This window comes from Muntiacus reevesi, chromosome 3 (assembly GCF_963930625.1).
Source record: "Muntiacus reevesi chromosome 3, mMunRee1.1, whole genome shotgun sequence".
NCBI lineage: Eukaryota > Metazoa > Chordata > Mammalia > Artiodactyla > Cervidae > Muntiacus > Muntiacus reevesi.
Genome location: NC_089251.1, coordinates 102,552,446 through 102,579,175, shown reverse-complemented (window position 1 = coordinate 102,579,175; position 26,730 = coordinate 102,552,446). Strand labels below are relative to the sequence as shown.

Here is a 26,730-nt window from a genome sequence, read left to right as displayed (position 1 = left end):
TTAATCTTCAATTGGACTGCAGGCAGATGTTCTATTTTAAGTCACACAGACTTTTCTAATAACACTGCAGGCTTGAACAGGGATGGTGTTTTGTCCTTCACGCTCCTTCTGTGCCCTAATTGGTCCAGATGATGTGCTTCCATCCACAAAAAGGCATCCTGTGGAGTACTTCGAGTTTCCCTACGGGCTGAAGTCAGCCATCCCTTCTTACCCGCCTTGGGCAAGTTGCTGAACCTCTGAGCCTCTATTTGCCTATCTATAAAATGGGAATTAAGTGCATTCGCCTCTCAGAATTGTGGGTAAAGTCTCCATAAGAATAAATGTGGGGCTTCCCTGGTGGTCCTGTGGTTAAGAATCTGCCTTGCAGTGCAAAGGAGGCCGGTTCAGTCCCTAGTCCAGGAAGAGCCCGCATGCTGCAGGCCCCCGGGCACCAGGACCGCTGAGCCTGCACGCCAGAGCCCGTGAGCTGCAACCACTGAAGCCCACTGCCCCAGAGCCAGTGCTGGGCAGCAGGGAAGCCACTGCAGCGGGAAGCCTGTGTACCGGCAACAGGACCCAGTACAGCCAAAAATAAATAAACAAGCATTTTTAAAAAGAAGAATAAATACGAGTTCTTACCATCCCCCCCAAAAAAAGTTTGTGGGGTATGAATATGTTAATTGAATTTGAGGAGGGAAAAACTCTTCACAATGTATAGCAAATCACCACATCATGCACTTTAAATATCTCACACTGCTTTCAGTTACACTTCAGTTATGCTGAAAAAAACTTTAAAAATAAATACCTAACACTTATGAGTTTAAAAAACTAATAATGTAAAAAAAGAAGCTTCTCGCTTGCAGTTGAGTAAATGCTCTGTAAACTCAATTAACTGGCTTGTCTCAAAAACCTACTGTGGGGAAGATTGAGTCACATTTCCAAGGTGATTAATCCCCTGGGAATTCCTCGGTGGTTCGGCAGTTCGGACACCACCCTTTCACCTTGGAGGGCCCAGGTTAGACCCCTGGATTCAGGAACTGAGATCCTGCAAGATTTGGGCGCCAGCCATCAGAACTGTCACTGCTGGCATATTTCCAACGTGGCCAGAGGGGGAGACCCCCTGTGCAGAGGGGGGGCTGTCTGTGTAAGGCTTCTCACCTTCTCACCGCCCACGTCACACGGATGGCCGGGTGCCAGGGGGTGTGCCATCGACACGGGACAGGCAGGTCTTCTTCCCACCTCCTCCCTGCCAGGGAAACTGCAAGACAAACTGCTGAAACTCCCCTTTATCTGTCTAGACAGCAATCATCTTGTCATGGGGTTTGTCACTACATGAGAAAATCCCTTCTGTTGCAAAGATCTAGTGAAACTAGGGAAATGGAGAAGTTAGGCGATGCTCTGTAGTAAACCAGGCCAGATAAGTGCATTCTCAAGTCTTTTGCCACTGGGCCTGCTACCCGAAAACTGTGTTTGCCTCTTGGGGAATGTCAAGCCAAAAGATCCGGATTAGGAAAGATTTATTCCTTGCAGAGAAAAGAGAACACCAGGGAATCTATCTGCCCCAAAGCAGCATCTTCCCAAACAGCAACACTAGGGAAGCTTTAAGCTAAGGGTACACGCACACTCATGAAGGGGCCTGGGCAGTCAGCAGAGTCCAAGCTTTAGTTGACTGAAGTCACAAGGGTCGGAGAAGGTCGACGTCAGGTTCCAGTTGATCTGGTGGTTGAGCATTTCAGGCTAATCGTCATCGCTGATACAGAACTGAGAGTCTTTACAATTGATGTATTATCTTTGCTAGTGTTACTTCTCTTGCCGAATAACAATCCTTTATTCTTTTGTTCCCTTAAGGTCACTAGTTACTGAGACCTGGTCTAGGGCAAGCATCGTGAACAGGCTTTGATCACAGAACAGCTTGGGCCAAAAAGGTTTCTCTTATGTCCAGAAAGCCATGCCTGATGCTCTTCCCCCAGGGCTCCCCTACGCTATCGGATTACAGAACCAGGTATATTATGTCCTTCCTGTGGGTCCCCGAGGGAGCAGCAGCCGCAGGAGGGAACCTCCTCCATGGATCCTAGCCCACAGACCGCCCGACGACCACAGGAAGAGCCGCTTCCCCAAAGGTGACCCTGGGCAGATGTAGGGCCTCCCAGATCCTCTGTGGTTTGGAAGGGAGCCTCCTTTGGCCTCCTCCCATAAAGACCGTGGACCACGTGACAGGTGTGTCTCCTTCCCAGATGGCTCAGAGGTTGCAGTCTTTTAAATGCCAAGTGAAACTGAAAGAGTTTGTGGCTCAGTCATGTACGGCTCTTTGTGACCCCATGGACTGCCGCCCACCAGGCTCCTCTGTCATGGAATTCTCCAGGCAAGAATACTAGAGCGGGTGGCCATTCCTTTCTTCAGGGAATCTTCCTAACCCAGCGATCGTACCCAGGTCTCCTACATTGCAGGTGGATTCTTTACCATCTGAGCCACCAGGGAAGCCCTAAAAAGCAATATCAAAAATAAGGGACAAATCTTGAGATACAGTCCCCAAGCCCCCTGCTTTTAGGAAGCTTTTAGTCCAGCGCCAGGGTCTCATGAAAGCAGCTGGCTCCTGCCACCTCGTTTCGAGAGTTCATTTCACAGATGAGGAGAGAGGCTCAGAGGGGAAAGTGACTTTTTAAAGCTCTCACAGTAGACACAGCTGATGCGCATCCAAACCCAGGTCTCCCCGGGGCCAGGTCCAGCCCTTTGCCACTGTACCACACAGTCTCCTGGTAGGGGCATCTGAACAAGTCATTTATGCAAAACCAGCCATCCAGCATGCCACAGAAATCAGGGTTCCCTGGTTAAGTGATCTGCACAGGCACCTACTAAGTTCTGAGGGAGGAAACGGGGGCTCAGAGGAGTAGGCTGCCCTCCCTGGAGCGTCTGCAGAAGAAACGGGTCTTCTCACCTGAACCGAGGGAAGCCGGCCCCACCCCCCCGGTGGCAGCCTGCTCCCCCAGCCCCAGCCGAGCAAACGGCGCCACTGCTCCCCACCTGCTCAGAGCAAACTCAGTGAGGAGAGGCACCTTTGATTCCACACCTGCACCTCCACCTCCCACTCATCAGCAAGTCCTGCCAGCACCGCCCCCTTTATCAAACGCATGGGCGGAGTCCGGTATGTACCAGACACTGCCACGGCCTTCTCTGCCTTCCCCTGGAGTCTCTCCCCGCACCGGTGCTCCTCATCACAGCCCTGTCTCCCTGCAGCCCTTTCCCCTTTAGGTTACTCTGGAGTTTTCCTCTGCTTGCCCCGGCTGCCGCCCATGTCTGTCTGTTCACCCTTCTGTTCCCAGCTCCGAGAGCAGCTCCTGGCATTGCAGAAATGCGTAATGATGCACTGGGCCCAGTTCTGGTCTCTATGTGACCCTTCCTGGTTTGCCCTGGAGCCCGGGGTCTCTAATCCTTTGGAGATCCTTAGTCCAGAAGCCACCGACCCCCGGGTCAGGGGACACCATGTCTGAGCCTGTCGCGATGGGACAACGTGCTAACGCCGCATACAAGCCCGGGGCCCTGGTGCTTTTGAGGGGCTTCCTTGTTCCCATCTGTGCAGGCTTGTCTGCAGTATGCTGTGAGGCTTCTGAGATCCAGGTTATGCCTCTATTTCTTTATTTTTAAATTCTTATCTATTTATTTTTGGCTGTGCTGGGTCTTGGCTGCTGCGCCCAGGCTTCCTCCTGTTGCAGTGAGTGGGGCGTCTCTCTCGTTGCAGGGCGCAGGCCCCTCTGTGGCGGCTTCTCTTGTTGCAGAGCACGGGCTCTAGGCACACGGGTTTCAGCGGCTGCGACATGTAGGCTGAGTGGTTGTGTTGTGTGGGTTTAGCTGCTCCGAGACACGTGGGATCTTCTTGGACCAGGATCAAACCAGTGTCCCCTGGGCTGCGAGGCAGGTTCCTAACCACCGGACCGCCAGGGAAGCCCCAACCCTAACGCTGCCATTCCTCTGGCACGTCAGACGCGTTCTGTGCGTCAGTGCCGGGCCGCAAGGCGTGCACACACAGCTCTGGGGGGCGTCTCTGAGCCTGTGAGTCTCTGGGCAGGTGGGCCTTCTTCCTCTGACATTTATCCAGAGGTGCCAGACACTGTCCCAAGTGCTTTACATACTTTTCCTCTTGTAAGCCTCACAACAGTACCAAGCAGGTGTTGCTCACGTCAGACACCCTCCTAAAGGTCAATAAATGACTTCCCTGGCTGTCCAGTGGTTAAGACTTTGCCTTTCAACTTGGGTGGGGTGTGTTTCAAGCGGCATAAAACAAAAGCAACCTTGTAACAAATTCAATAAAGACTTTAAAAATAGTCCACATCAAAAAATAAATAAATAAGATGTAACTATGCTTTAAAAAGAAGAGAAAGAAACCTGAGACCCAGGCCCAGTGGCTTGCCCGAGGTCACAGGGCCGGGAAGCGGGGGCGCAGCTTGAGCCGGCGTGCCTTGTACCTAACGGGGGGGTGGCGGCCTGGGCTTACCCGTGTCTCCTGAGGGTCGCGCTCCCAGGTGCGGGTGTCTGGCGTCTGAGCATCACCCTGCGTGTGGCTCTGAGCTGTGTCTGCCTTCCGGGAGCCAGGCCTGTGTGTGCGAGTCCGCGCGTGTGTCTGAGGTGGTTGTGTAACAAGGCCGTGAGTTTCCCCGCATGGAGCCGTCACAACCCCGCTCGCGAATCCGGAGGGCGGGGCAGGGCTGCGCACTCGCGCGTGCGTCTGAGGACCAGTTCTCTGAGCGCGCCTGTGCTCATGCGTCTGAGGGTCGTCCTGTCGGGTCCCCGTCTTCCCCTCTCCGTGCGCCTCTGCCCCAGGTCCTCGCCTCTGTCTCCGGGAGCCCAGGCCCTGCCCGCTGCGGGGCCGGCTCGGACTACAAGTCCCGGCGGCCCGCGGGGCGCGCGGACGCAGAGGGCGGGGCTCGGCCGGCTCGGACTACAAGTCCCGGCGGCCCGCGGGGCGCGCGGGCGCAGAGGGCGGGGCTCGGCGGGGCGCGGGGCGGGGCTCGCGGGGGGCGCAGACCCGACTGCGGCACGGTGGCCGCCGCTCCCTCTTCCCGATCCCGCAGGTGCTGCGGGCGGCCCGGCTCCGCCGCGCCCCGCGCCCCCGGCCTTCCGCCTCGGCCCCCACCGCAGGGCCTCGCGACGCCCGCGCCGGCGATGAGCGCGAGGAGCCGCCATGAGCGCAGGTGAGCGCGCCGCCGGGGCAGAAGGGACCCGGGCGCGGGCCACTGTCTTTGAGAGACCCCCGCGCCGGCCCCTCGACACCCCCGCGCCGGGCCCCCCCGCCCCGACTCCAGATCCCAGAGAGCCCGGGAGCCCGGGGTGGTACCTTCCTGAAGCCCGGGCGGCTTAGCGCCCGGCACCGCCGTGCAGGGGGTTAACCCGGGCGCGGGCCTCCCCGTGCGGAGACCGGCGTCCAGATGGGAGAGGCGTGGAGGTCGCTGCGTCCGGGCCTCTGAGCAGGTGTTCCTTTGGGCTGAATGAATGAATGGAGCTGGAGGAGCCAAGGATTCCTGAATCTCTGGACTGGAGTGCCCTGGGGTACAAATGTCACTTCAGGCCCCCAGAGGAAGCCTCAGTGCCCCGTCCACGGACCACACCATCCAAGTCACCTGTCCCAAGCCGTGTGTCTGCAGACCATCTAATTTAAATCCCGTCTGCTGCGAAGGGGACCAGTAGACCTCCGGTGTTTAGAGTGCTCATTTCCCAGCCAAGGGCCACCAACACCCGGACATCCTCTCTGCAGCTTCAGACCCTTCAGGCCCCTCCCTTTTGTTTCCCACCTCACTCCCCCAGCCCTGACTCTAGAGTGCAGACCGGCTGGGGGACTGTGGCTCTTGAACTCCAGATCCAAAGGTCAGGGAGCTCCTGGCAGGTTGTCTCTGACTCAGCCTGGCCCGGGAGAGGAGCTCCTGGGCTGCAGGAGAAGCGCAGCGAGGGAGGAGGCTGCCCTGGGCCTCCGCCGGGTCATCAGCAGGAAACCAGTGCTTCCGCAGGAAACAAGAGGTTCCCAAATGGTTTTGACTCCAGCCCTCAGCTCTGCAGTGCTCGTGGCATTGCCCCGGGGCTGTGGAATCAGACTAGGTTCAAGTCTAGTCTTGACCACTCAGAGCTGTGTGACTTTGGACATGTTAATCAACCTCCTTGAGCCTCATTGAAATGGGGATCCTAATCCTTACTTTCTGAGAGGTGGCTGTGAGGGTGAATGGGAGGAATGTGTTCATTCAGACCCACTCATTTCCAGCTTCACCCCTTTCAAGCTCTATGAGCCTGGGCAAGGGACCTTGAAGCTGTGTTCCTCAGTTTCCCCAGCTGTAAAGTGGGATAATAACAGTCCCTCCCTCAGAGGGTTACGCGTGAAGATTGGTTGCTGTTATTGAGAAGAACAATGCCGTCATTTGTGAAAGTATGCTCATCTCAAGCAGCTAGTGGTCCCGAAAGAGATCAGACACTGCCCCGACCTTCGTGTGCCATCCCTGGGGAGCCTGAGACGCGAGAAGATATAATCAAAGCCTCCTGAGTATTTTGACAGGTGTCCTGCAAAAGCGGGCCCTGGACTTGACCTTGCTGGGAATCTAGAGTGTTCCACAGATGTGACTTCCTCCTTCAAGCTGCCTTGCTCCTTCCCTAGGTTGACTGGGAGAAGTGATGAGTGTGTGATAGACACAAGGAAGAACTTCCAGAGGGAACACTGTTTAGATCCTGGGGGAAGTGAGATGGTGAGGGCAGCTCCAGGTGGGCTCTAGCGGGGCCCTTCAAGACGAGGCTGGTCCCTCTGCACCTGCCAGCTGGGCCAGGGCGGGAGAGGGACTCAGTGACCCTTGCCCGTTGCTTCCCTACCCTGTTATGCCGAGGTGTGCAGCCATTCCCTCATTCGTTCATTCAGTAGGTTCTAGGTGCTGTGAGCAGGAGCGGGTGACGCCTGTGCAGGCCTGACGCGCTGCTCTCGGCGGAGGCGGGAAGTGGGCAGAGAGGACTTTGGAGTAATGCCCTTTCCAGTTGTAAGACACGTTGGTGGGCACCAGCCTGGCCGCTGGCCTGGGGGCGTGGGGGCCGCGGAGTGGCTGCTGCGCGCACAGCTTATGGGTTTTCAGACCGGTCGATGGGAGCGTGGAAGGGAGCCCGAGAAATGGGTCGGGGCGGAAGCCACACCTCCTTGGCAGAGGAGCCGGTGACGCCCTCCTGCACAGGCCACGCTTCAGGAACTTGTAGGCCACGCTTCAGGAACTTCAAACACCCCCTGGGCCGGCTGCCTCGGGCTTATGATCCTGGAGAGGGGGAAGCTGGAGAGGCTGAGGCCCTTGTGATAGGTCACCAATGGGGACGGCAGTGATGGCAGGCGTGGCGCTGCGGTTAAGAGCGGGGACCCTGTGATCACACCACCTGGATCACATCCCACCACCCGCTGGCTTCGTGCCCTTTGGGCGACTTACTCCACCCCTCCGGGCCTCAGTTTCCTAATCTGTAAAATAGGGATAAGAGCAGTTCCCAGTTGACAGTGGTGAGGAAGGAGTGAATCGAAGTGTGTCAAGCCCTTGAACGGTGCCTGGCCTGTGTCAGCCCCTTTGTTGTGGTGGTGGTTTGGGGTTTTTTTTTTTACCTTGCAGCTTGCAGGGGATCTTAGTTCCCCAAGCAGGGATTGAACCAGTGCCCTCTTCAGAGGAAGCACAGAGTTCTAACCCCTGGACCGCCAGGGAATTCCCCCTTGAGGTGCTCTTCCCCTTATACCCGTGGTCAGCCCTGAAGGGGAGAGACCACCCACTTTGCCCCCTCAGGAGGCGGGTCTCCAGGGCTGGCGGGGGCTCTGGTGGGAAGGCCAGCGGGGACTGTGGTCTTTGAAGCAGGAACAGGAAAAGGGCTGAGCTTGCCGGGGGCCCAGGTCCCGAGAGCCGGGCCGCCAGGCTGGATGGGTCCTGAGTGCCCAGCGTCCTGCGCCAGGGCAAGCCGCCTGCTCCCCACCTGCAGCCACGGAGGCGCACAGGCCCGCAGAGAGAGGAGGGCCGCCCGCAGAGAGAGGAGGGCCGCCCGCAGAGAGCAGAGGACCGGGCCCTTTGCTGTCTGCGCTGCCGTCCCTAACCCTGACCCTAACCCTAACCCTAACCCTAACCCTGACCCTGACAAGCCTTCCTCAGAGGCCGACTGGGCCGGGGCCAGGAAGCAAACGGGACCACCCCCGGGGGGCTCTGTGAGCCCCGGGGCGGAAGGCTGACCAGGCCAGGTGATTGAGAGCTGCAGGCTTCAAGTGTGTGTGCGTCTGTGTGTCTGTGTGTGTGTGTATGTGTCTCTGTGTGTGTGTGTCTCTGTGTGTGTGTGTGTGTGTGTGTCTCTCTGTGTCTCTCTGTGTCTGTGTGTCTCTGTGTGTGTCTCTGTGTCTCTGTGTGTGTCTGTGTGTATGTCTCTGTGTGTCTCTGTGTGTGTCTATGTGTGTGTCTGTGTGTGTGTATGTGTCTCTGTGTGTGTGTGTCTCTGTGTGTCTCTGTGTGTATGTCTCTGTGTGTCTCTGTGTGTGTCTATGTGTGTGTCTGTGTGTGTCTGTGTCTGTGTGTGTGTGTGTCTGTGTGTGTCTCTGTGTGTCTGTGTGTGTGTGTCTCTGTGTGTGTCTGTGTGTCTCTGTGTGTGTCTGTGTGTCTCTGTGTGTGTGTGTCTCTGTGTGTGTGTGTCTCTGTGTGTCTGTGTGTCTGTGTGTGTGTGTCTCTGTGTGTCTCTGTGTGTGTCTCTGTGTGTCTCTGTGTGTGTCTGTGTGTCTCTGTGTGTCTGTGTGTCTCTGTGTGTGTCTGTGTGTGTCTGCGTGTATTCCCCAGACTAGGCCCTTCCTGGAGCTGGTGGCGGCCCCATGGATTCTGAGTCGCCCAGTGGACGGGGGGACTGGCCGTGGCGGGGCCTGGGTGTGTGTGGGTTTTGAGTCACCTTGTTGAGCGAGGCTTCAGGCAGCGCAGGTGTGTGCCGGGCGCTCCGATGGTGCCCACTGCCCCCAGAACACAGGATCTGGGCTGTGACTTCCTGGCTCCGCCGTTGCTTGGGGGCCTTTGTGACTCAGCCTTAGTTCCCCCGTTTGCTCGCACGGGAAAGATAAGCAGCTCCTCCTCGTGTTGCTGGAGAGTGAAAGGAACTCATTCCTGCGGCAGGTTCAAGCCAGTCTTGTCACCCGGGAGGTGCTTAATGGACGTTGGCAGTTCCGACTCTGGTCACTACGGTAGTAATTATTATCACCATCCCTAGGTGGAGGCATGGGGGCCAGAGGAGGAAAGAATAGACTGGTCTGATCTCATGGGCTTTAAAATCCTACCTAATGTCTCTGAGCCTAACTTTCTTCTGTTAAAAGGGGGTTGTTACTGTGCTCACGTGGCAGGGTCACTGTTACTCACATAAGAAGCAACGGGAGCAGAGCTCACACGTTGTGGGTCCTTGGGAAACGCTGGCCCTCCTGGCTGCCTTGGGGGTTGGAGCAACTGCAGAAACCTGCGTGTTTGGGGGCAGAGCCCCTGAGGGGCTGGGGCTTGCGACGGGATCAGCTGCCTGGGACACCTTGGGTTTGTTGGTGGGACCTTTAGCTCAGGCCTCTGCAGGGCTCTGTCTGGAGAGGCAGGGAAGGGAGCCCAGAAGCTCAGCAGGCTGCTCCCCACCTGCCCGGCTTCCCACCCCCGCAGCGAGCTCTTCCCAGGAAGCATGCAGCTGCCCAGCACCACCGCCTTCACGCCCGCGGGTCTGGGAGGGGCTCGGGCATTGTCATGTCTTAACAGCTTCTCCAAGAGGTCTGGGGACCACTGGCAGAGGCTGGGAGCCTCGAGTCCTACCCCTTCCAGGGCCCCAGATCGCCCTCTGTCTGCCTGCTCTGCTAGGACCGTAGTTCTGCAGTAGGGGGAGCAGGAGAAGAATGATTTCTGCAGTAGAAATGCCCACCATGGTTTCCCGAGCCTCAGTTTACCCATCTTTAAAATGGGCCCCTTCCTCACAGAAGGAAGCTGCCCGCTGTTCCTCTGGGCCCTGGGGGCTTGCTCAGCTCATTCCCCCCTCCAGCCCACCCCCAGTGATGGGGTTCTTCCCTCCCCCTCATTTCATCCCCACGGTGAGGCTGCCCTTAACGTTTTATTGGTCCGGATTCTCAGCGTGAGCGGATTCTCACGGCCAGGCCTGTGCTGGGTGTGAAGGTTAATCAAGGATGAAGAGCCCTGTCCCCTGCCCTCGGGGTGGAGACCAGGTGCCAAGTGGGGCGCAGCGCTCCCAGGAAGCCAGCGGCTGGATGTGTGCGTGCTGGCAAAGCCGGGCGGGCCCGGGGCCCTGCCTCTGGGCCACGGCCAGTCAGAAATCACCAGGGGCACAAGGAAGAAAGACGCTGTGAGCGAGAGCCAGCAGGACGTGGAGAACAGAGCCGGGAAGACTCGAGTTGCTGGGTGTATCAGCTTAAGTCGTGTTTGATGAAGGAGGAGGAGCCCCCACCAAGGACGTTTCCCCTTCTGCCCACAGACAGCAGCCCGCTCGTGGGCAGCGCGCCCGCCGGCTATGGGACCCTGACCATCGAGACGTCTGTGGATCCCCTCAGCTCCTCAGCTTCATCCGTGGTACGTGGGCGGGGCAGGGTCCCCAGGGCGCAGTGGTTAAGCACCTGCCTGCTGCCGTGGGAGACGCGGGAGGCGTGGGTTCAATCCCTGGGCCAGGAAGATCCCCCGGAAAGGGAATGGCAGCCCGTTCCAGTGTTCTTGCCTGGGCAGTCCCACGGACAGAGGAGCCTGGCGGGCTGCAGTCGTGACCTGGGGGGTCTCAGTCGGATGTGACTGAACTCGCGCATGTGGACGGGGAGGGGCGGGCGCGCTCCGGGTGGGGGTGGGGCAGCCCGCCCAGCCGCCCTGGCCTCGTCCTGCCGCGCAGAGGCTCAGCGGCTACTGTGGCAGTCCGTGGAGAGCCATCGGCTATCACGCCGTGGTCTGGATGCTGGCGGGGCTCCCGTTGCTGCTGTTCCGGTGGAAGCCCCTGTGGGGGGTGCGGCTGCGGCTCCGGGCCTGCACCCTGGCCCGCGCCGAAACACTCGTCATCGAAACAAGGGACAGAGAGGTGCGTGGGCGGGGCGGGGCGGGTGCCTGTGCGTCGGGCTCGGGGCGCAGGACGCCTGGGTTCCCAGCGCAGCCTGGCTGCTGGCATTCTGTGGGGCCTGACATGGGAGCATCTCCTCCCTAGACCTCAGCCTTCCCATCTGAGCAGTGGGCAGATGGGGCAGGGCAGGAGGTCCCCAAGATCCTTGACCCCTTGGTCCTCCAGCGGGGACCACCTGGCCGTGGGGTGGGGCTGGGGAGGGGAGGGATCGCTTCCCGGACCGAGTCCATGCCTCCGTGTTCCAGGATAGTTCGTGGCAGCTCTGTACGGTCCAAGTGCAGACGGAAGACATCTGTGCGGACGGGTGAGGCAGCTGCATCCCCCTTCCAAGGAGCCCCGCTCCCACTCCTCCCGCGAGTGGAAGGCGCTGACCCGGGCTTCCCGTCCCAGGGTGGGGACAGGGTGGCTGGGGACAGGGGGGTGCTGGGCCAGCCTGGGGTCCACAGTAACCCCAGCCCCTACGCAGCCTGCAGCCACCCCCACAGACGCGGGCAGAGGACGGCCGGAGCCAGGCGGCCGTGGGGGCAGAGCCGGAGGACGCCTGGAAGGACACCACGGAGCTCCACAGGCCTGAAGAGCCGGTAAGTGGACAGCAGGGCTCCAGACACGCCCTGCCCGTCCCGGGGCCCAGTGTCACACCCTCTGCTATAAGAGCTGGCCTCCACTGTGCTCCAGGCACCTCTGGTTCTCCTAAGAGGCCAGGATGCCGGCTGATTACCTTTCTTATTTTGAACTTAGTTTATTTTTTATTCATTTTTTAAAATTAATTATTGGCTGCGCTGGCCCTTAGTTGCACGCAGGATCTCTTCGCAGTTGCCTGACCAGGGATGGAATCCCGGCTCCTGCGTTGAGAGCGAGGGGTCCCAGCCGTCGGAGCCCCAGGGCGTCCCTGCTGGGTCACCTCTTGCATTCCCGCCGCTCTCCCGCCGCCCCTGCCTGCTGCGCGCCCCCCAGTGCGCGCCCGTGCCCCAGCCCGCCTCCGCCGCCCGGCGCTCACACCTCTCTCTGTCCCAGCTCCAGCGAAGGCTGCGCTACTACGTCTTCCGGGGCCAGCGCTACGTCTGGCTGGAGACGCATCAGGCCTTCCGCCAAGTCAGGTGGGCGCCGCGGCTGCGCTGGGCCGGGCAGAAGGGGTGGTGGGGGGCTGCCCCGCGTGGACTCCGCTCTCAGCTCTGGGCCTCGACCGCCGCCACCCCGGGCAGGTCACGGAGCCTGTTAGGGCCTCAGTGTTTCTCTGTAAATAAGTCGTGAAGGGGATTCTGGCCTACTGCGGTTGTTTATTTCGGGCTGTGCTGCGTCTTCGCCGCTGGGGGCGCTGTTTTCTAGTTAGGGCGGCGCCTTCTTTTGTAGCTGGAGGCCTGGTTGCCCCGGGGCACGTGGGGTCTTCCCCAACCAGGGCTAGAACCTGTGTTCTCTGCGTAGGCAGGAGGGCTCTCAACCGCTGGGCCACCAAGGAAGCCCCATCCTAGCGCTGTTTAGAATGTAAAGCACGCACTTGGGGCGCAAGGCTTGACCCAGCACCCGGCCCACGGTGGCAGCGCTGGACGCGGACCTCCTGGCACAGAGCAGGGTCTTGTAGCTGCCCTGCCACCTACTAAGGGCTTGAGAAACGCGAGCTCACTTTGTGTCTGAGTTTGAGCCCCGAGAAGCAGACCGCAAGACAGGATTCAGGTGCAGGGAGTCTGGATGGTGACGCCAGGAGACGCCTGGGACAGGAGGCAGGGAAGAGAAGGCAGCGTGGCAGGCTCGTCGTGGGCGCCCGGGGCACAGGCCTCGGGGGTCCCTTTAGCTAGTGATGCGCACACGCCTGGCGGTGCCCTCACCCAAGAAGCAAACCGGGGGGCCATCCCTGTCCTCTCCCGGCCGTCACTGGTCACGCAATGCGCGACCTCGGGGACAATTCTGGCCTTCCTGGGCCGTGTGCAGAGCGTGCTCACGCTGTCGGGAGGACCCTGAAGCCACCGCATGTGGTTGCAGTAAAAGGCAGCACCGCCAAGGGGCGAGCGCCCCGCGGGCATGCGGATGCCCCAGGAGCCCCCGCTGGGAGAGAGCAGGAGTCACTGCCGAGTTTGTGGCTCAGTCAGTGTCTGAGCACTGTGCATACCTTCTCCCGTTGACCCCACCCGCAGCCCCGGGACGTGATGCTGTCCCCGGCTCCATCCTGCACGTGAACATCTGAGGCCAGAGAGGCTAAGTGACCTACCTAAGGCGGCATCTTTTTTTAAGAGTTGCTTTAACAAAATTTATGTCAACTTCATCTATATATATATATATATATATATATATATATGTATTTCAAAATCAGAGCACCAGGCACACAAATTGTTAACGGAGGACTTGTAACAATGCTTAAAATATGTTATGCATGTTTTACTCATTCTGGCATTGATGTCAGTAAATAATAGCGGCACTAAATGTCCCTGAACAATAGCAGCTGTTGTCCCTGCTAAGTATTTTCATCATCTCTCACTATTTTTCTTGGGTGACAGGGTTTGAGGCCCAATCAGAGGAACAAAAGGGGAAAGTTAGGGCCTCCCCGGTGGCTCAGACAGTAAAGAATCTGCCTGCAATGAAGGAGACCTGGGTTCGATCCCTGGGTGGGGAAGATCGCCTGGAGGAGGGCATGGCAACCCACTCCAGTGATCTTGGACAGAGGAGCCTGGCAGAATGCCATCCCCGGGGTGGCAAAGAGTCAGGCATGACTGAGCGACTGACACTCACTTCTTTCAAGCCCAGAGTTAGTGTGGGACGCGCTTTCTCCAGGGGGCTGGGGTGGAAGAGGTGGTCCAGGAGCAGGGGGACTCAGCCCCTGCCGCCCGCTCAAGCCCCTCTCCCCTTGCCCAGCCTACTGGACCACAGCCGCACCTGTGATGACCTCCACTGCTCCAGCGCTGGCCTCAGCCTGCAGGACCACACCGTGAGGTGGGAGCTGCCTGAGGGCTGGGCCTCTGTCTTGCACCCTGGGGTGTAGACTGTTTCCAGTCTCCTGCCTTCCCTGGCCTCAGTCTCCCCGGCTGTGAAGTGGGGCGCTCCATCCCCGCCGGAGGGCTCACCTGCCCGCCTCCCATCTGACGGCTCTGTCACCCATCTACAGGAAGGCCATCTATGGCCCCAACGTGATCAGCGTCCCAGTCAAGTCCTATCCCCAGCTGCTGGTGGATGAGGTAGGGCTGTCCCAGCCTCGCCCCAGCTCTGGCCCTTTGTGACCTGGACCGGGGGCTTGCTCTCTCTGGGCCCCTTCGCAGAGGCAGGTCCTGCCTGCTGCCCTCTTCTCCGCAGTGGAGATGACTCAGATCCCACCCCGGTCGGCTCAGGGAGAGGGATCGGAAGTTCTGGTCCAGGCGGGGCTCAGAGGCCAAGACACACCACGTGGCCAGGGCTCCCGCCTTGCTGAGGGCCAGGCTCCAGCGCCGGGGTCCGTGCATGCGTTGCCCACCTTCCTGCTCCCCCAGCCTCGGGACAGAGGCACTTTTCACACACGAGGAACTGGAGCTTCCGTCTGGGGGCGACGGGCAGGGTCACACGGGACGGAGGGAAGCCGGTGCCCGACACACCGGGAGTACGGGCTGACACGCCCTTGAGCCAGGCGGACGCCGGCGAGACGGGAGGCCCGGAGCCCGGCCTGGTGCGGGCCGTCGGCCGTGCAGGCCGTCAGGCAGAGACTGAGCCCTCCGTGCCCCGGCGCCCCTGCGGCACGGTGGAGCTGGCAGCAGCGGCCTGTGGAGCTGCCCTCACCCTTGTGTGACAGGCGGACGGTGTGCGTGGTGGGGCCTGGCCTGCAGACCTGTGTCCCCTTAGAGCAGGGAGCGGGGCCAAGGGAGTCGGGGCGGGACTGACCAGGAGCAGGTCTGCCTTCCGTCCTTCGGAGCCGTCGGTCCCTCCACTCCGGGGCACGGGAGGCCCCACCTGGAGCTGGTCGCCCCCGGGGAGCCCTGGGCCCTGACGCTGCCTCCCCACCCCTCCAGGCACTGAACCCCTACTATGGGTTCCAGGCCTTCAGCATCGCGCTGTGGCTGGCTGACCACTACTACTGGTACGCCCTGTGCATCCTGCTCGTCTCCGCTGTCTCCATCTGCCTGTCTGTCTACAGGACCAGAAAGGTGGGTGGGCGGGGCAGCAGGGATGGGGTGGGTGTCCCCGGGACCTCCACCCACCCGCGCCCTGCTGTTCGCCTGCCCACAGCAAAGCCAGACCCTGAGGGACATGGTCCAGCTGTCTGTACGGGTGTGCGTGTGCAGGCCTGGGGGAGGTAAGAAGCCGGGGAGGAGGGAGAATGAGGGAGGGAGGAGGCAGTGGCCCCTCAGCCCTGCTGACCCCTGGCTTGCCCGCAGAGGAGTGGGTGGACTCCAGCGAGCTGGTGCCCGGAGATTGCCTGGTGCTGCCCCAGGAGGGTGGCCTGATGCCCTGTGACGCGGCCTTGGTGGCCGGCGAGTGCGTGGTCAACGAGAGCTCCCTGACAGGTCAGCCCCTGCCCCGGGCGCTGCCCCCCACCCCGGCCGCTGAGCTCCTCTGCCTTTCAGAGCCATCTTAGCTGGAGCTCTCTTCCCCCTTGCTCCCAGGTAACCGTCCTGACCTCACCCCCTCCCGCCCCACAGGCCCGGGCGAGGCCCTGCTGTCTGCAGGCAGCCGCTCGGGCTGGAGTCAGTCTCTGTGGTGGTGTGAGTACACGAGTGACACAGCTGGTTACAGTGACCCCAGTGGACAGACAGCAGTGCCTTCCCGACCCTGGCCCCCCAGCTTTTCCCGGCTCCCTTGAGAGACGGGTCCTGGGCCAAGACTGCCTCGCTGTGCCTGTGTTCTGCGCGCTCCAGGCCTCAGTGTTCCTCTCTGTAAAATGGGGGCAGTGACTCCTTCACACGCAGTTAGAAGAGCTGAATGAGGCCCAGGGCTTCCGTAACTGTTCTCTGCTTAGGGCTCGATCTGGTTGGTGGGGGGGCCGCCTGGGCCTCATGCCTTGTACCCCCCAGGGGAGAGCGTCCCAGTGCTGAAGACGGCCCTGCCTGAGGGCCCAGCGCCCTACCTCCCAGAGGCCCACCGGCGGCACACGCTCTTCTGCGGGACCCTCATCTTGCAGGCCCGGGCCTTCGTAGGACCCCACGTCCTGGCAGTGGTGACGCAGACAGGTGCGAGGCGGGGACTCGGGCAGGGGCACCAGGGTCAGCAGCCGGGAGAGAGGGGACACAGTGCCGGGGGGCAGCTGGCCACAGCGGGCGGGACCTTGGCGAGAAGGAAGGACTCCCTGAGGGAGAGAGCAGCCCTGTGCTCCCCAGGAGGCCCCTGCTGCATGGGAAGGGGTCCCAGTGTCACCAGATTGGACTTCTTTTCAGCCAGAGCTGCAATCTGGATGTGAAGTAAACCACCCAGCTTGTAGCTGGTGTTACTGGTTCTATGTCAAGTAAACCTGTGAAGTCTGGGCAGGAGCTGTGGGTCCCCAGCTGGGTGATCACTGACTCCAGAGCTGTGGGAGGTGTGGGGGTGGGCCAGGTGACCCCTCCTGACCCTCGCTTCCCCTCCCAGGGTTCTGCACAGCCAAGGGGGGCCTGGTGAGCTCCATCCTGCACCCCCGGCCGCTGAGCTTCAAGTTCTACAAGCACAGCATGAAGTTCGTGGCCGCCCTCTCGGTCGTGGGTGAGTGGCCCCCCGCCCCCCGCCCTGCAGGGGCCTGGAGCCCGGCCCAGCCCTGCTGAGCCCCTCCTGTCTCCCCAGCTCTGCTCGGCACTGTCTACAGCATTGTTATCCTTCTCCGCAACCAGGTAAGCCTGGGGGGCTGGGAGGGCTCCAGGGAGGGCCCACGGCCCACCTGGGCTGGCCCTTGGCTCTGACAGCGCCTCCCGCCAGGTGCCCCTGGGCGAGATCGTGATCCGGGCCCTGGACGTGGTGACGGTGGCCGTGCCGCCCGCCCTGCCAGCCGCCATGACCATGTGCACGCTCTACGCCCAGAGCCGGCTGGAGAGCCACGGTGTCTTCTGCATCCACCCGCCGCGCATCAACCTGGGCGGCAAGCTCCGGCTGGTGTGTTTCGACAAGGTAGGGGCTGCGGGGACGCCGACGTCACGGCCGGGCCCCCCACACACACCCCTCACCCGCAGCGCTGACCAAGGTCCGTGCTGCCAGCCCGTGGCCCCTGCTCTGAGCCCCGGCCCCCACCCTGTGTCCTGGGAGGGAGACACTCAGAGGCGCCCTCCACCCTCAGCTCCACCTGTGTGCTCACGTTCTGAAACGAGAAATGTCTGAAATCACCTAATTTGCTTGAAGACCGCTGAGGGCCTACTGGGTACCCAGTGTGCGTGCTAAGTCGCTCAGTCGTGTCCGACTCTGTGCGACCCCACGGACTGTAGCCCGCCAGGCTCCTCTGTCCATGGGGTTCTCCAGGCAAGAACACCGGGGCGGGTCGCCATGCCCTCCTCCAGGGGATCTTCCCCACCCAGGGATTGAACCTGTGTCTTTTCTGTCTCCTGCATTGGCAGGCGGGTTCTTTACCAATAGCACCATCTGGGAAGACCCTGGGTACCCAGGGCTGCTGGCAACACGGGGGATCCGGCAAGCAGCCCCTCAGAAATGTGCCCGCCACCAGCATGAGCGAAGCAGGGACCATGGAGAGCTGTAGATGGCGATGGGCTCTAGGGAGGGAAGAGAGGGGGTACATGGGAAGAGGCAGCGGGGGGACACCCTTAGAGAGAGGGCAGTCGGGCTCCTTGAGTCCCGCAGTGATCTTTGAGGGGTGGCCCCCACCGCGATGAGAGCGGGGCTGGCCCAGCGGAGGGGGTACGCCGTGTGGCTCCTGGCTCCTTGGAGGAACAGACTGTGGGAAGCAGTGAGGAGACGAGGCCCACAGAGCCCTGGCTGACCGAGGGCTGGCAGCCCTGGTGAGCAGGCTGCACGGTATCCGCAGCTTGTTTGTGGCTGTGATGAATCCTTGTTGCCGCGCTCTCTCGTTGCAGCGAGCGGGCTGCTCTTTGGCGGTGTGCAGGCTTCTCGTTGTGGGGCGTCTCCTGTCTCAGGCGCCTTTCTGCGCGGCGTCTCCTGCCGCAGGGCATGCTCAGTACTTGTGCCTCACGAGCTTAGTGGCCCACGCCATGTAGGACCTTCCCGGACCCGGGATCGAGCCTGTGTCCCCATGCTGGCAGGCGGGTTCTTATCGCTGCACCCCCAGGGAAGCCCCGGGTATTATGTAAACTGAAAGAGTGGAGCGTGGTCAGATCGCAGCGTTCCCAGGCTTGTGAAAGGGCCAGTGTGGAACTGAGCCGCTGAAGCGCGGTGCGGGAAATGCAGGAATCCTTTCACCCCATTCATCCATTCATTCATTCCTTCATCTCCCTGGGAGCCGGGTACAGCCAGGCCCTCTGGTGCCACAGTGGACATGTGGCAAGGTATAAAGAGGCTGTGGGTGGGCGCCCCGAGGAAGCAGGCTCCCTGGAGGGAATGATGCCAGAGAAGCCCCGGGGCCTGGGGGGGCATCCTGGCCAAGGGACCAGCTTTACCAAAGGCCCGGAAGCACGGAGACCTCTTCTGGCTCCAGCCCTGGCCCCTGGGGCTCCCAGCCCCCCAGCGGCGACGCGGGCGCCCCGCGCAGCAGGACAGCTCACCCAGGACTCGCCACTGACCTGCCCGCTTGCCCCCTGCAGACGGGTACCCTCACTGAGGACGGCTTGGATGTGATGGGTGTGGTGCCCCTGAAGGGGCAGGAGTTCCTGCCGCTGGTCTCGGAGCCCCGCCGCCTGCCCGTGGGGCCCCTGCTCCGGGCACTGGCCGCCTGCCACACGCTCAGCCGGCTGCGGGACACCCTGGTGGGCGACCCCATGGACCTCAAGATGGTGGAGTCGACTGGCTGGGTGAGGAGCCCAAGCAGGTTCACCCCCGCCTCTGGGTACCCGGGCCTTCCCTGAGGCCCCCCTGAGCTCCACTGTGCGACTCCCAGGGGTCTCTCTCTCACCCACCACCAGGAACGGCAGAGGCCACGGCCTGTGCCGACCCCGTGCCAGCACTCCGCTGCAGGGGCCTCATCTTGGCGGGGGGGGGAAGCTTAAGAGCTGCCTCACTAGGAGTAAATGGGGGGGTTTGGAATAACGTGTCCAAGGTCACCAAGTGAAAGTGAAAGTGAAGTCGCTCAGTCGTGTCCGACTCTTCTGTGACCCTGTGGACTGTAGCCCACCAGGCTCCTCTGTCCATGGGATTCTCCAGGCAAGAATACTGGAGTGGGTTGCCATTTCCTTCTCCAGGGGATCTTACCGACCCAGGGGTTGAACCCAGGTCTCCTGCATTGCAGGCAGACGCTTTAAACTCTGAGCTACCAGGGAAGCCCCCAAGGTCACCAACCAGCTTGTAAATGGCAAACCCAGAGTTTGAACTCGGGTCCTTCCAACTCCAGAGCCCACATTTGTGACATCTGTTCCATCCGATCTCCCATCAAGGAAGTCCTCCACGGGTCTAATTCTAGCCTCTCCTACTGCCTCTTTCCCGGGCCCAAAGGTTGGCTGCCCCAGGCCAAGCCAGCGTCCGGCCCCTTGATACCTGCATCCTTTCTCTGCCTCCCAGGTCCTGGAGGAGGGGCCAGCTGCAGACGCGACATGTGGGACCCAGGTTTTGGCGGTGATGAAACCCCCACCCCAGGAGCCCCACCTGCAGGACATGGTGAGTCTCGGGGGCGCCCCTGGGGCGTGGGGGTGTGGGGGCCCACCAGTCAGTCCTCAGCTGCCCTCCTGCCCTGCAGGAGCCCCCGGCACCAATCAGCATCCTTGGCCGCTTCCCCTTCCTGTCGGCGCTGCAGCGCATGAGCGTGGTGGTGGCCTGGCCTGGCACCGCCCAGCCCGAGGCCTGCGTCAAGGGCTCTCCCGAGCTGGTGGCCAGTCTCTGCAACCCCGCGACAGGTGAAGGGGCCCCTGGGCTGCAGGTTGGTGGGCGCCCAGCCCCTGCCCCCGCCCCGCCCCCTGACCCGCCTGTCCCCCGGCAGTGCCTGCCGACTTCGCCCCGAGGCTGCAGAGCTACACTGCTGCGGGCTACCGCGTGGTGGCCCTCGCGGGCAAGCCGCTTCCCGTCCCGTCCAGCCTGGAAGCCGTCCAGCAACTGCCCAGGTGGGGACTGAGCGCCCGCCTCGCGCGTGCAGGGCCAGGCCTGGTGCCCTGTGGAGGCTGGGGAGGCGCGTGGCCTGCGGCCTCTGACGCGGGCCTGCCTCCCAGGGACACGGTGGAGCAGGAGCTGAGTCTCCTGGGGCTGCTGGTCATGCGGAACCTGCTGAAGCCGCAGACGCCGGGCGTCATCCAGGCTCTGCGCAAGACCCGCATCCGCACCGTCATGGTGACAGGTAGGTACCGCTGGCGGGGTGGGCCCCGAGAGGGCAGGGTGCCCGGCGTCCGCTCCGGGGCGTCTCTGCCGGGCTCCTGCTCCTGGTCTGGTCCTCTTCAGACATTTCCAGTATCCTCACGGTTACCTCCGAAGGATAGTTGTCACCCCAGCTGACGGAGGACAGAGGCGAGGCTGGGCAGGAGTGGCAGCCAGGCACCCACCCGCTGGGTGAGCGCCCCTGAGGGCGGAAGGGCAGGTCAGCCCGGGCGGCCTCCCGGTTCTTGGAGGAAAAAAGACCCCAGCCAGGGCGACACGGAAGGGCTCAGTGGGTTTGGGTCCTCCCCTTGTCCTCCAGCCCCTGCACACAGATACACACGCATGTACACACACAGAGACAGACACACACACGTGTACACACAGACACGTACACCCACACACGTACACACAGAGACACACAGACATGTATACAGACATGTATACACACAGAGAGAGAAAGAGACATACACATGTACACAGACATGTACGCACACACACATACACACAGAAGGGCTCAACAGGTTTGTGTCCTTCCCTTGTCCTTCCGCCTTACACACGTACACACACGCACACTCACAGATACACACACACACACACACACGTACACACACACACACATACACACACAGACACACGGAAGGGCTCAATGGGTTTGTGTCCTTTCCCTCGCGCTCCCGCCCCTCCACACACACACACACGTACACACACAGACACACACACGTACACACGTACACACACACGTACACACAGAGACATACACATGTACACACACACACACACGTACACACACATACACACAGAGACGTACACATGTACACACACACACATGTACACACAGACATGTACACCCACTCAGACACACATACACATATGCACACATACACACATGTGCACACACAGACACGTACACCCACACACATACACACAGACATGTATACACAGAGAGAGAGACATACACATGTACACAGACATGTACACACACACACATACACACAGAAGGGCTCAACAGGTTTGTGTCCTTCCCTTGTCCTTCCGCCCTTACACACGTACACACACGCACACTCACAGACAGATACATACACACACACACACGTACACACACACACACATACACACACAGACACACGGAAGGGCTCAGTGGGTTTGTGTCCTTTCCCTCGCGCTCCCGCCCCTCCACACACACACACACACACACACACGTACACGTACATACACACACACACGTGCACACACACGTACACACGCGCACACACACACACACACGTACACACACACACATACACACACACGTACACACACAGACACAGGGAAGGGCTCAGTGGGTTTGTGTCCTTTCCCTCGTGCTCCCGCCCCTACACACACACACACACACACACACGTACACACACAGACACACTCACGTACACACACACGTACACACACACACACACACACAGACACACGGAAGGGCTCAGTGGGTTTGTGTCCTTTCCCTCGCACTCCCACCCCTCCACACACACACGTACACACACAGACACACGTAATCACACAGACACACACGTGTACACACACACACACGTACACACACGAACACACGCACACACAGACACACGGAAGGGCTCAGTGGGTTTGTGTCCTTTCCCTCGCGCTCCCGCCCCTACACACACACACACACACACACACGTACACGTACATGCACACACACACACACACACGTACACACACAGGCACACGGAAGGGCTCAGTGGGTTTGTGTCCTTTCCCTCGCGCTCCTGCCCCTACACACACACACACACACATGTACACGTACATGCACACACACACACACACGTACACACACAGGCACACGGAAGGGCTCAGTGGGTTTGTGTCCTTTCCCTTGCGCTCCCGCCCCTACACACACACACACACACTCTTCCCAGCAGGCCCCACAGCGTTAAACAGTACGTGTGGAACTGGAACCCACTCCCCCGCTTTCCCGAGACCAGCCTGAACGTCTGCTGGCCCACGTCCTGGCTGCGCGTCGTTTCTGGGTCTGTGTCAGGCGCTCTGGCTGCAGCGAGCAAGGCGCCTCTTGCTGCGGTGCGCGGGCTCCCGGAGCTCCTCTGCGGAGCCCGCGCTTCAGCGGTGGCCGCGCTGGGCTCAGTGGTCGCAGCTCGCAGGCCTCAGGACGTGGGCTTTGGTGCTTGTGGCACACGGGCTTGGTTGCCCCGTGGCGCGTGGAACCTTCCCAGACAAAGGGTCAAACCGGTGACCCTGCGTTGGGAGGCAGATTCTTAGCCACTGGACCACCAGGGAAGCCCTCTCCTAGGCCCTTTGACACACACTTTTACAGATGAGGAGACCCAGGTTCAGAGACCTTGGCGCCCTGCCTGAGCTCTCTCAGCCAGTCCTAGTGGACGGAGTCCGTCCAGCCTCAGTTTTCCCAGCTATACACACGTCAGGGTTAGGATGGCCCCCCAAGGGCAGCCGGACCCTGACCCTGCCCCGTACCCCCAGGGGACAACCTGCAGACGGCGGTCACGGTGGCCCAGGGCTGCGGCATGGTGGGCCCCCGGGAGCACCTGGTTATCGTCCATGCCGCCCCCCCCGAGCGGGGCCAGCCAGCCTCCCTTGAGCTCCAGCCAGTGGAGTCCTTCGCAGCCACAAACGGGGCCCAGGTGAGGCTGACCCCGAGTTCCGGCCGCAGCCCCCCACGCCCCCTCCCCTGTGTCACCTGCCTGAGGACCCAGCTCTCAAGGGGGCAGGGGGCACTGAGCTGAGCTTCCCGGGCCCCCAGGATCCTGACCAAGCCGCCAGCTACACCATGGAGTCAGACCCCCGGTCCAGCCACCTGGCCCTGAGCGGGTCCAGCTTCGGTGTCCTTGTGAAGCACTTCCCCAAGCTGCTGCCCAAGGTAGGGCCGCCCCGGGGTCCCCCGGCCACCCCACCCCCCGCCTGCTCAGCTGCCTCCTCCGGGCTGCCTCAGCCCCTCCCACCTCCCTGCGCCCCCAGGTCTTGGTCCAGGGCACCGTCTTTGCCCGCATGGCGCCCGAGCAGAAGACAGAGCTGGTGTGTGAACTGCAGAAGCTCCAGTGAGTGCTTGCGGGTGGGCCCAAGGGGGCGGCTGGCCTGCGGGCCCTGGGTCCGTCCTGTTAACAGGCACCCCAGCCCTTGGTATCTGCGGGGGACAGATTCTAAGAGTCCCTGTAGATACTAAAACGCACAGGTGCTCAAGACCCTTTCGTAAAATGGCCTTAGTATTGTCCACCCTCTGCGTCCGTGAACTCAGGCCCCGCAGACACCGTAACTGCACCTGTTTGCTGGGGCACACGGCGCCCCATTCCCGAGCATTTCCCAGGCACCCAGTGGGCAGGGGGTGCAGCCAGCGCCCTGCTCTGCTTGCAGGCCTCGGGGCGGGGGGTCATGTCCCAGCCACGGAGGCCCCTGTGGGCCCAGAGCTGACGGGTGAGCCGGGCCGCCCACCCTCCGGTCCCACCAGATACTGTGTGGGCATGTGTGGTGATGGCGCCAACGACTGCGGGGCGCTGAAGGCGGCGGACGTGGGCATCTCGCTCTCCCAGGCCGAGGCCTCAGTGGTCTCGCCCTTCACCTCGAGTGTGGCCAGCATCGAGTGTGTGCCCATGGTCATCAGGTAAGGAGGGCCGGGTGCCGGCAAGGGCCGGGGGGTGCTGGGCGGGGCCTGGACCCTCCACACCCATGCCCGCTCCCCAGGGAAGGCCGTTGTTCCCTGGACACGTCGTTCAGCGTCTTCAAGTACATGGCCCTGTACAGCCTGACCCAGTTCATCTCTGTGCTGATCCTATACACGGTGAGCGTCTCTTGGGCCCTCGGCCGGGGGGTGAGGAGCCAGCAGGTTCTGGGATAGTCGGCGTGGCTGCAGATCCTGCTCTAGCCACGTGGCGTGGGCACTGTGGGTCTCAGAGGTGAGGATTGTCTGAGATGGTGAAAGCGCTGAGCCCCTGGTGCACAGTAGGTCCTCAGAAACCAGAGCAGCTGTCCTGGGCTCACGTTACCCTCCCACTCCCCGGGAGCTTCCACCCGCAGGGAGACTAAGGCAGAGCCCGGGCTGAGGTGAAGGAGGCGGCGGCCTCTCCCCCACGGAGCGACCTTTCCCCACGTGCCCTGACCCGGACCTCAGCTGTGCCCCCAGCATCCTGCCAGCGGGCATCGTCCCCTCTCTGCTGGGAGCACACACTGAGCACCACCCCCAGAAGCAGGTGACGCCACGGGCAGCGGAGGCCTTGCACTGGCTTCTGCCTCGTGTCCACCTACAGCCTTGGGAGGGTGGGAGCTCTGGGTCTTCCAGGACCGCCTTCAGGCTGGGTGCTCCCATCAGACGGAGGCCGCCCAGGTCAGCGGGCACACCTTCCCCAGACCCGCAAGGGGCTCCGGAGAGGCAGGGCGCCAGGACGCCTCCCGCAGCAGAGCTTTTCAGGGCAGGGTGGGTCCTCCCGGCAGACTGGGAGCTGTCCTGCCTCCTCCCCGCCGGCAGGTCAACACCAACCTGGGCGACCTGCAGTTCCTGGCCGTGGACCTGGTCATCACCACCACGGTGGCCGTGCTCATGAGCCGCACGGGGCCGGCACGGGCTCTGGGGCGGGCGCGGCCGCCCGGGTCCCTGCTGAGCGGGCCGGTGCTCGGCAGCCTACTGCTGCAGGTGGCCTTGGTGGCCGGCGTGCAGCTGGGGGGCTACTTCCTGGCTGCAGCCCAGCCCTGGTGAGTAGCGGGAGCCGGTCGACGTCCTCCCGCGGCCCGTCCCCCCTCCCCGCGTTCCCTCACCCCAGGCGCTGTGCCCCCAGGTTCGTGCCCCTGAACGGGACCGTGCCCGCACCGGACAACCTGCCCAACTACGAGAACACGGTGGTCTTCTCCCTGTCCAGCTTCCAGTACCTCATCCTGGCCGCCGCCATGTCCAAGGGCGCGCCCTTCCGGCGGCCTCTGTACACCAACGGTGCTGCCACGCTGGGGCACGCGCTGGGCAGGGATGCGCTGGATGAAGGCGGAGGGGGGATGCGCTGGACGGCGGGGACGCGCTCGACGAGGGGGGGACGCTCTGGACGAGGGGGGATGCGCTGGACGGCGGGGACGGGCTCGACGTGGGGGGGACGCTCTGGATGAGGGGGGTGCGCTGGACGGCGGGGACTCGCTCGACGAGGGGGGGACGCTCTGGACGAGGGGGGATGCGCTGGACGGCGGGGACGCGCTCAACGGGGGGGGGACGCTCTGGACGAGGGGGGATGCGCTGGACGGCGGGGACGCGCTCGACGAGGGGGGGACGCGCTGGACGGCGGGGACGCGCTTGACGTGGGGGGGACGCGCTGGGCGGCGGGAACGTGCTGGACGAGTAGGAATGCGCGGACGGCGGGGGTGCACTGGATATGGGGGGATGCATTGGACGGTGGGGGGACGTGCTGGACGTGGGGGATGCACTGGACGGGGGGACGTGCTGGACGGGGGTGGCGCACTGGACGATGGGCTGGGGGGCTGGCGCCCGCGGGGCCCCCTGCTCTGACGGGCTCCGTCCCCCACAGTGCCCTTCCTGGCGGCCCTGGTGCTCTTGGGCTTCGTCCTGGTGGGCCTCGTGCTGGCCCCCGGGCCCCTGCAGGGGCCGCTGACGCTGAAGAGCATCACCAACACCCGCTTCAAGCTGCTGCTGCTGGGCTTGGTCGCCTTCAACGTCGTGGCAGCCTTCATGCTGGAGGTGGGGCCCGCCCCGGGCTGGAGTTGGGGGGCCCTGGAGGTGGGGGGGGACCTCGGCCTCAGCCGCCCCTCGCACCGCCCTGTCCCCGCAGAGCCTGCTGGACCAGTACCTCCCGGGCTGCCTGCGGCGGCTCCGGCCCAAACGGGCCTCCAAGAAGCGCTTCAAGCAGCTGGAGCGGGAGCTGGCGGAGCGGCCGTGGCCACTGCCTGCCGGGCCCGTCAGGTAGTGCCGTCCGCCGGCCCGCGCCCTGCACACTGGACCTGCTGCCTCTGAGCCTCGACTGACGAGCCCCTCCGCCATCCCCCTCCACAGCCCCGAGCCCGTGCCTTCCCGCCGACCCCGGGGAGACACTAGCTATCCGCGTCCCCCACTCCGGACATTCCATGTAGACGACAGCCACTGCCCCAGGCAGAGCTGCTGTCAACGTAGCAAATAAAGTCATCCTATTTTCCTGGCCGTGCCTGCCTCCTGCCTGACACCACAGACCTGGGTACCCCCTCGTGTGTCTGCCCCTGGCATCCCCTGAATTCTTCAGATGACGGTGGAGCGCCCCTTTCTGCGCGTCCGTGTCCTCTTCTGACAGTAACAGTTCCAGCTCACGCGCGTGCGCGGTGCTCTGTTCATCGTTTTTATGGATCGTCATTTAATCCTTAGGACTGTGG

The 26,730-nt window shown here is 62.0% G+C and overlaps 1 protein-coding gene and 1 long non-coding RNA gene across 5 annotated transcripts; one reads left to right on the top strand and one right to left on the bottom strand.

The window, feature by feature from the left end:
* Positions 1 to 1,479: 1,479 nt before the first annotated feature.
* Positions 1,480 to 4,868, bottom strand: LOC136164644 (uncharacterized). Its single transcript, XR_010662386.1, has 2 exons — positions 4,469 to 4,868; positions 1,480 to 2,461 (listed from the first exon to the last, which is right to left on the bottom strand). It is a non-coding gene; the product is annotated as an uncharacterized lncRNA (long non-coding RNA).
* Positions 4,869 to 4,977: 109 nt separating this feature from the next.
* ATP13A2 (ATPase cation transporting 13A2) lies at positions 4,978 to 26,548 on the top strand. 4 transcript variants are annotated; one of them, XM_065929864.1, is made up of 29 exons: positions 4,978 to 5,165; positions 10,444 to 10,538; positions 10,846 to 11,028; positions 11,313 to 11,371; positions 11,534 to 11,648; positions 12,088 to 12,164; positions 13,912 to 13,989; positions 14,162 to 14,231; positions 15,033 to 15,167; positions 15,250 to 15,316; positions 15,399 to 15,527; positions 16,035 to 16,190; positions 16,585 to 16,695; positions 16,774 to 16,820; positions 16,906 to 17,094; positions 18,693 to 18,899; positions 19,603 to 19,698; positions 19,778 to 19,934; positions 20,018 to 20,138; positions 20,244 to 20,368; positions 22,864 to 23,024; positions 23,144 to 23,260; positions 23,359 to 23,438; positions 23,846 to 23,998; positions 24,079 to 24,175; positions 24,860 to 25,083; positions 25,167 to 25,318; positions 25,899 to 26,068; positions 26,160 to 26,548. In XM_065929864.1, the coding sequence occupies exons 1-29, from the start codon at positions 5,156 to 5,158 to the stop codon at positions 26,292 to 26,294; spliced, it is 3,516 nt and encodes a 1,171-aa protein (XP_065785936.1). In that variant the 5' UTR covers positions 4,978 to 5,155; the 3' UTR covers positions 26,295 to 26,548. The 4 variants fall into 4 exon arrangements, with proteins under 4 accessions (XP_065785936.1, XP_065785937.1, XP_065785935.1 ...); XM_065929865.1 differs by having other exon boundaries at positions 12,082 to 12,164; positions 15,060 to 15,167; XM_065929863.1 differs by having other exon boundaries at positions 12,082 to 12,164.
* The last annotated feature ends 182 nt before the right edge of the window (positions 26,549 to 26,730 follow it).